General features: G+C 38.5%; 1 protein-coding gene and 1 long non-coding RNA gene across 8 annotated transcripts in view; one reads left to right on the top strand and one right to left on the bottom strand.

Moving 5' to 3' along the window:
- The window catches only part of FAM171A1 (family with sequence similarity 171 member A1), a 73,718-nt gene that overhangs the window by 44,924 nt on the left and 15,146 nt on the right, over positions 1 to 13,648 (top strand). For 3 of the 4 annotated variants that reach the window (XM_088150474.1, XM_025164441.2, XM_088150475.1), the window contains 3 exons: positions 1,011 to 1,103; positions 8,961 to 9,119; positions 10,948 to 11,124. In XM_088150474.1, the coding sequence (XP_088006600.1) occupies positions 1,011 to 1,103; positions 8,961 to 9,119; positions 10,948 to 11,124 (429 nt within the window). The remainder of the gene's footprint in view (positions 1 to 1,010; positions 1,104 to 8,960; positions 9,120 to 10,947; positions 11,125 to 13,648) is intronic. The other variant, XM_088150473.1, reaches the window with a different exon arrangement.
- Positions 1 to 13,648, bottom strand: part of LOC112540249 (uncharacterized) — a 47,876-nt gene that overhangs the window by 12,228 nt on the left and 22,000 nt on the right. The window contains exon 4 of one of the 4 annotated variants that reach the window (XR_015797799.1): positions 32 to 3,436. The exons of 1 other annotated variant lie outside the window; for it this stretch is intronic. This is a non-coding gene — a long non-coding RNA (uncharacterized LOC112540249). 2 more of the 4 variants (XR_003084314.2, XR_015797800.1) reach the window with 2 other exon arrangements.

Consider the following 13,648-nt stretch of genomic DNA (forward strand, 5'->3'; position numbering starts at 1 on the left):
CAACTGCCCTGTTCACTTAATGGAAGGAAAATTGCAAGCCCCAGTCACGATTCACTTAACGACCATGGTGATTCGCTTAATGATGCTGCAAAAATGGTTGTAAAATCTGGAGTGGTCATGTGATGCCTCGTTTAATGACTGCATCACTTAGTGACCAAAATTCTGGTCCCAGTTGTGGTCGTAAGTCAAGGACTATCTGTATGTTTTCTTCCTACCTTTGTAGAGAAGGTTTGCAATTTTTACAAATATCCTTCCTCTGAAAAAAGCATGATATTGCAGATTCATATTAAGTGGCATTGATGAGAGTTATACATCACTGCAAATTAGAAGGCAAAAAGATGTTACACAGATGCTCACAGGAACCTATCTGCAATTCCTTAAAGCACAGCTGTTCCTAGGATAGGGCAATTGCTTAAGGAGTTTATGTATTTATTATATTTATTGAACAAGCCCATCTCCCAGAAGGAACTATAGGTGGCGAACAAGAATCAAAACCACAACGTAATTAAAACAAAAAAAAAACATTTAAAACAACATTGAAGCCACAATAAACCTTATGTCCATCAACCATGCCATGCCAGCTCCATCAACAGTTGCAGACAGATGCTGCCCTTGTAGTCAGAAGCATCTTTTTGTCTTCAGGTATTTCACACCAGGATTTTGTATGTTTGAGTCACTAAGATTACGCATCCCACCATGCTGACGGGGAAAAAAGGATCACATTTGGTATACCTCTTCTGAGATATTCATTAGTTTCCCCTCACTGTGAATTTCCCCCCTTTTGCCATTTTAAGCGGATCTTCTGCTTCTAAACTTCTGTATAAAAACTTGTTTAAACGAAGGCCTGTATTATTTGGTAGATGTTGTCATTTGAGGGAGGCATCCACACATTATCTAAAAAGAATGTTTGTGTTGAGGAATATTGAATTGGTGGTTGAGGAGGGAGGGTTGCTCCCCCCCCCAAGGATTGGAATATTGTCATGAACCATTTTTTTTTTTTTTTTATACAGTGTTTTCTTCCCTGAGCCTTGGCCTTCTTCCTGAGCGTTCGGCTACTTTGATGGTATATGAAGATGTTGTCCAGATAGTCTCAGGATTTCAAGGTATGTTTGGATTTAGAGACACTTCCTTTATGTTGTCCAGAAAGGAAGGAAGTACAATTTATGATGCATTTTATAGCCCGGTTTTATGGCTTTTAATTTCCTTCTACTATATGATGGGGAGCGTGAGCATGCTAGCTCTCTGAACTTTCTTTGTGCAGTCCCTGGAGAAGCTCTGTAGCGGGGATTGGTCTTACTTGATCCTGGTGCAATCAGGGATCTTCTAATTACAAGGGTGTTGCAGGTTCCCTGGAGCAAAACGCAGGGAGAGATCTAACAGAGGCAGTGAAGCCAGCTGGTTCCCCCTCTTCCTCATCTGACTGTAGTCTTGTAGAGGGCCTTTTTTATATATGGGTGTCTCATATAAATAATTTTACTGCCATTTTTTTGAGAAGAAATACAACAAAAACAATATACAGAAGGAAATTAAAAGAACAGCAGTAACATACACTTGCCCAACAAATTAATTAGCTATAAAGTCGCAATACCAAAAGAATCAAGAAGAAAATAAAAAGAATAAATTAAACAAAGAAAATAAACAAAGAAATAAAATAAACAAGAAAAGAAACCCTACTATATTAACATGCTAAGTTGATATAAATCAACAAAATATGTCACATAGTCATTTAAATCATTTAATTACAGTATGTCAGATTCCACATAACAACTTATCCATACTTGTAAAATATTATGAAATCTATGCCCAAGGGAAATGTGTCATTTTTCTATTAATTAATTATTGATAATTGATTGATCAATCTTCTGAAGGAATTGTATATCTGAGTTAGGCTTAAGAAAGTTACAAGGTAAGATTAATGGCATTGACAATGGCAGTTATAAGAGATAGCATACCTCTCAAGTGTTGTTTTGCTAGTTTAATATCTGTAGTGAAATGGGGAAAAAACAATAAATACTCCTTAGAGTCACATTCAAGTCATAGTGACTACATGGATGTGTCCATGGAGTTTTCTTGGCAATGATTCCAGAATGTTTTGCTATCATTCATTCATAAATGTATTCAACTTGTATACTGCCAAATCAATACAGACTCAGGGTGCTTTATAAAATAGTCAACAGGAAAATGCCTATAAACAGTTGAAATGTCCAGGGCGAATATACATAAAATTAAAAATAAGGAACTATTAATCAAAATTTCCAAATAGTACAGACAGTGGTATTCCTTGTGTCACTTTATGGAAGCAAAAATTGGACTCTGAAGAAGTGGATATAAAGAATATTGATGCTTTTGAACTTTGGTGTTGGAGAAGACTCCTAAGATTACCACAGACAGCCAAGAAAACAAACAAAGGGATCATCAAATAAATCAACCCAGAATTCTCACTTGAGGAACAAATGATCAGGCTCAAATTATATTTTGGACACATTATGCAAAGACCTAGCTCTCTGGAGAAGGCTCTAATGCTGGGAAAGGTAGAAGGAAAGAGAAGAAAAGGACAGCCAGCAGCAAGATGGATGGACTCAGTTACGTGGTGATGAGTTACTATTGAAGGATCAAGTTGGGGACAGATCATCTTGGAGAAAGTATATCTGTATGATTGCTAAGAATTGACATCAACTTGATGGCACGTAATCAAATCAAAATTTCAAACATACAACATAACTAGAGTAATAGTGCTAGTGAAAGGAAAATAAATCATTACAAAACCAGATGGAAAAATTAAGTATAGGTAGTCCTCGCTTAACAACCGTTCATTTAATGATGGTTTGAAGTTATGACAGCGTTGGAAAAAGTGCTTTACGACTTGTATTCACACTTACGACCATCACACCACCACCCCTGTGGTCATGTGATTGAGATTGGTGACCTTTTTTACAATGGTCTTAAAGCAAATCACATCATGAAGGAAATCATGTGGTCGTTAAGTGAATTCCAGCAAAAATGTTCATTGGGGAAGCTGGATTCACTTAATGACCATATGATTCACTTAACAACGATGTGATTTGCTTAACAACCACAGTGATTCACTTTACAACCATTGTAAAAATGGTCATAAAATCAGGTCTGGTCACGTGGTGATTCAACAACCGCCCTGCTTAACGACCAATTTTCCTGTCCCTGTTGTGGTCTTTAAGCAAGGACTACCTGTAACATAAACCAATTAAATCAATCAATTAAGTCAAAGTAAAATGAAAGTGCCTTCTTTGTGGAGGTTTTTTCAGCTTCCCAGTCTTGCCATAGCTTTGGGATTTCTTGGTCAAAATGCTAACTAGGCCTGACTCTGCTTTGAGGATCAGCCAAGCTGAGCTAGGTGCTGCCACCTCCTGTGACAAGAGGAAAACTTTTCTTGCAGCCTTAAGATAGACAACAGCATTCCCTGAAAAGAGAATTATTTTTGTGAATGGTAATTAAGAAAAACCCTGTTATATCAGGATAATCAAAACTAGTACTTCATCCAGAGAAAGTTAACTTGCTCCATATACTTCCAGTTTGAAAGCTGCTGTCAAATACAGTTATGTATTTCTCATCTATAGAGATTCTTTTTAAAGCGTCTTATTGTTGATTTCTGGGTAAAGTGTTAATATAAGAGATGGTGTGTATTTTGTACTAGCACAGGAAGCAATGGCAGAAGAGAATCTGGGGTAAAATCTTTGCTCCGTATAAAACTTGCCAGACATCATGTGGCATTGTGTTCAAAAAAAATTCTTTGAAAGACAGTAAAGTTTAGTGTTAGGTCAGGGCTGGCCCTTCCAAAGAAGCTGAACTGGAGTTCCCAGCATCCCTTGTTACTGGTCATGCTGGGTGGGATTGCTTTGAGTTCAACAATTAAGCCACGTCTGGAATAACCACACGCTCTCCATCCGAGGGCTGGATTGATGTACCTGAAAGAATAAAACAAAAGAAATTCCTACTTGGCCATGAAACGTCTTAGATGACATTGGCCTAGTCATTATGCCTTGGCTTAAAACTACCTCACAGGGTTGTTGTAAGGATGAAATAGGATGTCATATATGTCAGGGCCTTGCTGTTAGTCCAGAAAAAGCACAACCAGGAGTACTAGCTCTGTCTTTATTGTAAGGTTACATTAACAGAAACTTACAAGACTGGAAGTATTTCTCCCCTCCTTTCCTTTTACTCTCTGGGAAACTAGGGAGGGTCCCTTCTGAAATGTTTCCCACACCCTCCCTCCCTCCTGTGGGCTGAGATATCGTTTACACGCCGGTGGTCCAGTCTGTGGCTCTTCCTCCTGTCTCCCAAGGTTATTCCCACATACCGTTACCCTTACTGGCAAATGGTGCCACATTTGCCAAAAGCGGCAAGCTTGACCTGAAGCATCAGGGGGCGCGAACGGGATCCAAACTAGACAGAGGATTGTATTTTGGGTGGCAGCCAACTTGCGAGGTGCGTGGATCTCTGGGTGGCAAGAACGCTTTCAGACAGAATGTATCTTGCTTGTTTGTGGCTTAGTGTTGTGTGAATCCAGCCACTTGTGCTTTATTCAGTAAACCACGTTTAAGTAAAATATGACTTAGTATGTGGTGCAAATGCAGCTAGTGAGAAACTGCTAAGCTGGATAGCCAAACCTATAATTGTTGTTGCATAAAGCCGATAGGGAATTGTTGCTGCCCGAGGCTCTTTTCACCATGATCAGGATCCTGCTTTAGACTAGCAAGATTTAAGGCAACCCTTCCCTTTCTGTGATGTTTTATTGCAGGAATGAGCAGGTTCTGAGCTTGTTGGATCTACATCTAGAACCCCCCCAAATCCACTATCCAGAGTCAGGTGCAAAAGATATTTTTTTGGCAATAAAGAATAAAAGCATCTCTGAGCACAATCCAAACATAGAATTGTATATATTTTCATAATTCCAATACTCAGAAGTTCATGTCTGCTATCTCAGACTTTCTTTACATTAGCAGTCATATAATTGTAGCTTCTGTTGAAAAAACCTGGGATCATAAACCATGGTACTCTAATGCAAATCTCCTGGAGTTCATGATTTACTTATTGTTCCTTCCTGATTGCATTAAGTCTCTATAGCAGGGTTCTTCAACCTCAGCAACTTTAAGATGGGTGGACTTCAACTCCCAGAATTCCCCAGCAATTCTGGGAGTTGAAGTCCACCCATCTTGAAGTTGCTGAGGTTGAGGAACCCTCTTTATAGGATTTTAATTAATCAGATATAATTTAATCATGTAACTGAGTATCTGCATTAAATTTGCTTGAAAATGAAATCTGAAAAGCAGGTGTGTGTGGTGGGGGGAAGCATATATTATGGAGAGGGACTTGATGCTTGCTCACATCACAGCACCATGCTTCATATTTGCTTTCCATAACTTGCTGGATTATGGTCGTCATCATTTGTGTCATGGCCAGGGGTACTGGAATTTTAGTCCGGACATGCTTGGAAGGCCCAGGGTTGGGAAGGCTACCATAAATATTTTAAATAGTCTACTATCGGTTGTAGACATTTTTATTTGTGAATGTACAAATTAATTTGTGAATGTTCCTCAATTGCTTGGAGACTTTAAAGCAATGTTTTTTCAAACTTGGTAACTTTAAGATGTGTGGACTTCAATTCCCAGAATTCCCCAGCCAGCATGGTGACTGGGGAATTTTGGAAGTTGAAGTCCACACATCTTAAAATTGCCAAGTTTGAAAAAAACACTGCTTTAAACCATGGCTGTTGAACCTGTTTAAGTTTGTAGTGCTGTTCTAGCCTGACATCACTGCCTGCACTAATGGGTCCAAAATTATATTTCTCTTTTCCAATATGAATCACCTAGTGGCAGCTGAGAATCCTAGTTTTATTGGGAGGGGGCAAGAAATTATCTGAAACAATTCCATTTTTTGCATTGCGCTGCTTTTGTTTTTTACTGTGCATATGGAAAAATGCCTAGACATATTTCTGATGGAAGAGAACTGTCTCTGAGGTCCAGCAGGAATTACAGTATATTGTAAAACAGTGGGGAGATATGCCAAATCCTGGGCTGCTCAGAGTTAAGAAAAGTTCATTTGCAGAATTGCTACTTTCCATTTAGGACTGGAAACTAGCTTGAGAGGAATTCCTTCCTATTTGCCAAATGCATTAGTTTTGCTAGCAACTGTTTGTGCTCACGTTTTGTTTCACAAGGCTGCTATAATTATTTCAGCATGCTCTTGATATCACTGTGTTTTAAATTAACAGTGTTTGCTTGCTTTTCGAGCTGATGTTTTTGCAGGGCAGGTTTATGACTTGACCTTAAAGGCAGCCCATGTAGCAAATAATTCATATTTTGAGCTAGGTGTCAATGATTGTCAGCATAGCCTCACAAATGGCAAAGGGCTTAATATTGCAGGAAGATGTGTTGTGCTTGTGGTATATTTCTTTGTAATATGTAATCCTCTAAATCAGTGTTTCTCAACCTTGGCAACTTGAAGACACGTGGACTTCAACTCCCAGAATTCCCCAGCCAGCATGGCTGGCTAGGGAATTCTGGGAGTTGAAGTCCACGCGTCTTCAAGCTGCCAAGGTTGAGAAGCACTGCTCTAAATCAATATTTCTCAACCTCAGCAACTTGAAGATGGGTGGACTTCAACTCCCAGAATTCCCCAGCCAGCAAGGCTGGCTGGGGAATTCTGGGAGTTGAAGTCCACCCATCTTCAAGTTGCTGAGGTTGAGAAACACTGCTCTAAATCATCACTTAAGGTTTACAGAGAGGTTTTGTAGCTTTCTGTTAGAGCGCAAGAGTTTTGTGCAGAAAATCCCATCTAGTGATGATGAAGAAGAATTTTATATTCTACCTCATTTTTTTTCTACTTGGTGTTTTATTGTTGCTGAACTTTTTTGCATTTGTACTTTATTATTATTAGACACCTTGAACACCATTTGGTGGAAACATTGAATACATCTCCTAAAGCAATGTGGAGAACAAAGGAACATGCTCATTTCTGTACCAAATGAAAGGGATCTTTGAGCGGGTGCTCGCCTCCTATTTATAGTGATATGTAATTAAATTTTAATATGGGGTGGAATTTTGTTATAATTCCATTGTAAGCAACAAAAAGCCTTAAGGAGAAGACCACTTCTTATGAGTAGGTATTAACATTTGGATTTCCTACCATGTCACATTATTTTAAAATAACTTTGATGGCTTGGTGGTGGTTATGCAGGTTTAAGGGTATTTACTGAATGAAAAATCCTGAGAAGTATAAACTGGCAGGCCTAGAATCATATTACCTGATTTGCTATAAGGAGTTGAATCCTGATAGGGAAAGATTCTTTTAAACATTTGCTCTATGCCAGTGTTTTTCAACCTTGGGAACTTTAAGATGTGTAGACTTCAACTCCCAGAATTCCCCAGCCAGCCTTGTCCACACATCTTAAAGTTCCCAAGGTTGAAAAACACTGCTCTACACAGTGAACGAGGAGCTTTTGAGAATACAGAAACAGCTTTTCTAAATCTTCATTTGCATGTTATGCTATAGCCTTGCTGTGTTTCTTACAGAGTTTTGTTAGTGGTATGAATCTGTGGCTCTATAAGCAGATGCCTAATGGGCTCTAAACTGATAAATACTACATGAAGCGTGCCCTCCCTCCCTCCCTCTCTCTCTCATTTTGCCAAGACTCAGAATCCCCCCAAAGCCATATAGTGGTTTTGAACACAGACATCATTGATTGAAAGAATATCGGTCTTCCCCACCTTGACGCCTTTCCTGTATGTCAGACTGTACCCTCCATTATCCCTAACCAAGAGGGCACTAGTTGTAAATGATGGGGTTGGAGGCCTGCAGACCCGGGTTTGGGGAAAGCTGGCATAAATAATTTAGGTTAGCAGTCCCTAATATCATATTGTATTGTATGATGAGTTGACGGCTTGAACTCCACACAGTCAAATCTCTCTAACCAAATCAAGTCAAATCTCTCTAGCCCTGAAGCTTTTAGGTGGTGGCTGTTCTCTTGGCATCTGATTCAATAAGCAGAAAACTAAGGATACTGTAAGATGGAAACAGTATTCATAGACTTCTGGACTGGAATTACTGCTCAGATAAACAGGGATACAGACAGATATTCATCATTTTTGGAGTTATGTTCACTTTGACAGAGGAATGTAGCAGGACTTGTAAAAGATTTAGAGGCTCAGGGCCTCTACTGAGAAACTTGAGGTTGATCATATAGTTCTTTCAAATATGAATTTTACTTAGAAACTGCGTCCCTTTTGAAGGATGCTGCAGCTGGTGAGACTATTTCTTTGTCTTGATAACATTCCCCTAAGAATCTGAGTTCTTCCAAAGGGTTAGATAAGATTTCCCCAACCTGATGTCCTCTAGGGAGACATCAAAATAATGTTAGGGAGAGAACATATCTAGAGAACGTTTATAGAGAACATCAGGTTGGAGAAGACTGCGGAGGAAGTGCACAAAATATTGAGGTCTTGAGTCACTGTGGGTCCCTTCTCACGAAAGAGAGAGGAAAGGACAGGCAGAAAATAATGAAAGAGCAAATCTGGAGACCAGATTGGGTTCTATACTCTGCTTTGCCTCATCTATTTACACTGTCAGTTATCTGAGTTCAGGACTTCATTGTACTGAAACTTTTATTGTCTAAATAGTATATGACATCACTTTAACTCCTGGAAGAAAATACTAAGTGATTCAGTTTTGCCACTGACATTAAACAAAGCAACATAAGTTTGAAAAATATCCATAATGAGCCGGACCATGGGATATGAGGGAAAAGAACAGAGAGGCTGAAAGCTAAGATAATCTTAATGAAATAATAGGGTATGAAAGAACCTCAAGTCATTGCTGTTGATAGTAGATCTATAAAAGTGTCATGATTTGGTATGTGTTAAGTCTATATGGGCAGTACTATTTTTTATGCTTCTGTGGGGTTGTTTTTTTTTTTTGCCTGTTGCTAGGTGCCCGGATCCAACCCAAAGTCCATTTTCAAAGGAGAGCCTTGAGGCTACCAGAGAATACCAGCTATAGTGACCTCACAGCATTTCTTACTTCAGCTAGTTCACCTTGGGAAGTGGACAGTTTTCCTTATTTGCAAGGCTATGATGGCAATGGAACTGGTAAATGTTTAATCTTGATTCTTGGCATTTGTTTTAAGTTGTGTGGGACAATTTGGCTTAAATATTCTTAGAATGCCATCTCTACATAGCCAAAGACATCTCTTTTTCTCTGTTGACAAAGGAGAGTGTTAACATGGAAAGGTTCCTGGAAAAACAGAATTAAGTGATCTCTGTGAAGAAATACTGTGGAAAGAATAGTTCAATACCTTGTATGCTAATGATTTGAGATTAAGCCTCCTAATTTTTATCCATAAAGGTGATTGTCCACCAGCTCTCTCTTTGGAGATCCAGACAGATGAAGGGACAACAGAAATCAGAGTTTATTAAGTTGCACTTTCTTAGCAAGTTTGTGCCTATTCATTACTTCACAGTCCTTACTTTGCCTTCAGTTTTCCCCCAATTTTAACCTGAATTTGACTGCCCTTGGAATGTAGGGCTGCTCTCTGTCAAGCCAGTCGCATGGTCAAGCTAGAGCAGTCAGATAAATCACAATCTATGATGAAAGTATTTCCTAATCTCCTTTAAAATGATGATGATGATCACAAGTTAAAAAGGTAGCCTATTGATTCACGGCAAGGCTCTGAAGCACCTGTCAGTGCCAATGTACCTTGCAATACCTCTCTTGGAACCCATCAGGCTCTTTGCCCCACCTGTTTTTTTTAAATCAGTCCTTTTAATTAAAAGTAAATACATGGGAAGTTAGCATGCATAGCAAAGCACCAGTCTTCAGCATCTTAATTTTTAATAATATTTCTGGGATCTAGAAATGGCATACAGGCAGTTTTGAAAAATAAAACTGGTAAATGGCTGCAGCCTGGAACTTTTCTTGGAAGTATGTCCTCCTGCCCCCCTCCCCCAAAAAGGGAGGCAATTTCATGACTGGCCACAATGACAATGGCAGCTGTTTTGTAAGATTGCCCATAATAAATTTTCTGTATTCTAGATGTGCCCACTGGCCCAAAATGATTATGGAATCCTGGATGGTGAAGCCTAATTTTGGGGGGGGGGGGTATGTTTAGAAATTTGGGGGAAAATCCCTTATTAATATATACTTTGTAAGTGTATCCCCTTCCTTCCTCTCCAGTACCAATTGCCTTGGAGAATAGGGAATGAGACAAACATTCTTGCCATGACACGATTGTTGATGGAACTCCTCTAGGAACAGAACTACTTTTTCCTGCCATTATAGCGTCACTGAAGTGGACTGGCCTAATGCTTTGGAGATGAAATTAAAGTTTAAAGTTTCCACATTAAACTTTCACAGAGGCTTTATCCAGCCATTTTGCCTCTTATTTTATTGAAAGCACAGAATAAATGTTCTACTAAAAATTGGCACTTTTGTCAAATCATTTCAGCAGTATGACGTGGTTTTGTTCTGGAGGCTATAGAATGGGTGCTGTAGAGCCAGAGGTTATTCACCTCTGCTCCATACAGTTACATTTTTCACATCAGCCATTATAAAATGGTGTTTTTGCTTTGTTTTCTTTCTCTCCTTTATCAAAATTGTAGCTAATGAAACTATCCAAAAGAAAGAAAGAGACAAGATGCTTGTTTAAATATGGGTCTTTCCCATGGTAGCTTCAGCCAGCCCCCATATCTCTGCTACGGAGAGAGTCAGTTACCTGTCTGAATGTGCCATTGGAATTGGAATGCACAGAGATTGGATCTGTATAACACAATCTGAAGTTGCAAAATACTTTTCCAGGTCATGTCATCTTCTGATAATGGAAAAATAATTATTAAAAATATTTGAGTAATGAATATCTGCATTCATTGACTTGAATGTTATATGTTACGCATTTTTATAACATTATTCATTTGCTTGCAGGAAATAACACTAGGTATGATCTTACTCCTGTCACTGCAGTTAGTGTTCATTTACTCAGAAGTGATGGGACTCCAGTTCCAGTGAATGGGCCCATCTATGTAACAGTGCCTCTCCCAGCAAGCAACAACTTGAAACATCATACTCATGTGCCGGCTTGGAGGTTTGACCAAAAATTTGGTAAGCAGCCTTCTTATTACTGATTCCCACCATGCATGCCAGTAGTTTACTCATGGCCTCTAGCAGAATGTATTTCTGCTAGAAGGTCATGCACGAACTCTTCATGTTAATTCAAGAACAATGCACAGGGTCTAAGCATGGGAATTTCCCTGTGCAGTTTTACTCTGTTGTTTGTTATAAGTTTTATAAGGCTTAAGGGGGAGCCAAAGTGGATACCAAATTGACCATTGTCCTAGTATATCTGAATGCCAGTATAATTGTTGGTTTTCAAGGGATTTAAGTTACTGCTTTAATTTCAGGGCATAGCTTCCATTAATCCAGTATTCATTTATTTTGGTTTTTATTTATGATTCAAGACTGTTATGGATTTTGTTTTATTTTTACTTCTGTGAGGGAAGACTGAGAAAAAAGACTCATGTGTGCCTTTTCCTGCAGTAAGATGTCTATTTTTTTTTTCTCTTCCTATATTATGTTTCATAGCTGTACCATGGCATGTAACATTTGTAAGTGGTTGTTTGAAAAAAAAAAAAACAAGCATATTGAGTTGGATCATTAAGTCATAATGATCAGGTATATGTCTATTAGTAACAGCTATGTGCAACTGTAAATGGTATTAATTTGGCAGTCTGAATGAAGAACTTCCTCTATAGTATTTCAACATCTGTTTCCTATGCCATAATAGGTTTATCCATATTGACATCCATTTAAAACTGTAAATTCCAATGGTATTGGACACATTTTATTTGATCTTTATTACTATTAAACTTACCCAGTGCAAAAAATACCAAAACAGGGGAAGAAAACAATTAAAGAAACTCCTTAATCTTTTGAAATAATCATTCTTGATGAAGATGATTACAATAATAATAATGCGATAAGCAATATAACTGTGTTTCAAAACTAAGGATATATACAGTAATCACTTTCAAATAATGATGTCTTTAGAAAATACAAACTGATCCTCAGTTTCCAAACAAAACTTTCCCACAACTCATCTTTTTCTTTCTCTCTCTCTCTCTCTCTCTCTCTCTCTCTCTTCCTTCCTTCCTTCCTTCCTTCCTCTCTCTCTTTTCCTTCCTTCCTTCCTTCCTTCCTTCCTTCCTTCCTTCCTTCCTTCCTTCCTTCCTTCTTTCTTTCTTTTCTTTTTCTTTCTTTCTTTCTTTCTTTTTCTTTCTCTGTCTGTCTGTCTGTCTGTCTGTCTGATATATCCTTAAATTGCCCATTTATTTTATTTCTTGCACTTTAGTTCAGATTTTACTTATTATCTGTAGCTAAAGACTATCAGTTTTGTAAATCCTGAGAATTCAGTCTTATGTATGGCATGAGTAGGCAAATTCACAAAATGCACTACAGTATGGGCCTTTAGTCTGCACTTGGAGAGTTTCCCAAAACTTCTGGAAATGAGAAAAGCTGTTATTCAATACTTGAAGGCTCTTTCCTAATCATTTTTTATTTTTGTCCTTAAGAACCTGAATTTTATTTCCCTCATGCTTAGTCTTTGTGAAGAAAAGAGCAGTTTGATCAATACAGAAAACAAATGTGACTTCAGAAGCCAGATTCCATTTATGTTGGTGATCTATGTAGCACGTTTTGCTGGGCTTCCCTGCCAGGAAAAGACCCTGTATCTTGAAAGCAATGGCTCTTTCTTCTATGGTCCACGGAGGTGGGGTATTAAATCATGCCAATTGCTTTACTGCATCATTATCTATTTATATGCCATATTGTTCCCAGCAAGAATGATGCATTGCCAACAAAACTTAACTGTCTTGGGATGCAAGCATAGTAAAATAAAGGAGTGGCACCTTTTACATAATTGATAAAATTAGCAGCCTAATATTGCCCTGGAGACATTTTTACATTTATTCCTCAGATAAGATTCATTCAACAGTAATTGTTTATACTAAGGTGGTAAACAAAGAGATGCATTAACAATATGTACACATATTGAACACGTCTTAATGCAAGCATCCATCAATTAGCTTGTGATGTTGATAGATGGATAGAAAAGGCAAGTAGCTTGAGGGCTTTCCCAAAATTTAGTGGAAGTTTACAAGCATAATAACTTCTTGTGTGTTGATCTTTTTTTTTTGCCTGAACTCTCTTTCCTCTTCCTGTTCAAAAAGCTTTGTCAGTGTTTATTTTGGGCTGTATGCAAGCTGCTGAAACAATGGATCATTCCTGATTTGCTCTTTGTTCTTCACCCTGAGTAATTTTATGCCAACATAAAATAGAAAGGAGTGGTTGTTAAGGTGCTAGACTGACATTGGGACCCAGGTTCTAGTGCATCCTCAGCCACAGAAGCTGACTGGGTGACTTTGGATCAGTCATTTTCCCTCAGCCCAACCTAGGTTGTTGCTGTGGGGAGAAATGCAGGAAGGAGCACTAGCTAAACTGCCTGGAGCTCCTGAAGGAAAGGTGGAGTTTAAATCAGGTAGGTAGGTAGGTAGGTAGGTAGGTAGGTAGGTAGGTAGATAGATAGATAGATAGATAGATAGATAGATAGATAGATAGATAGATAGATAGA

This window comes from Python bivittatus, unplaced genomic scaffold, assembly GCF_059951505.1.
Source record: "Python bivittatus isolate LINGU-HERP-01145 unplaced genomic scaffold, Pbiv_v1 ctg000610_np1212, whole genome shotgun sequence".
NCBI classification, from domain to species: Eukaryota; Metazoa; Chordata; class Lepidosauria; order Squamata; family Pythonidae; genus Python; species Python bivittatus.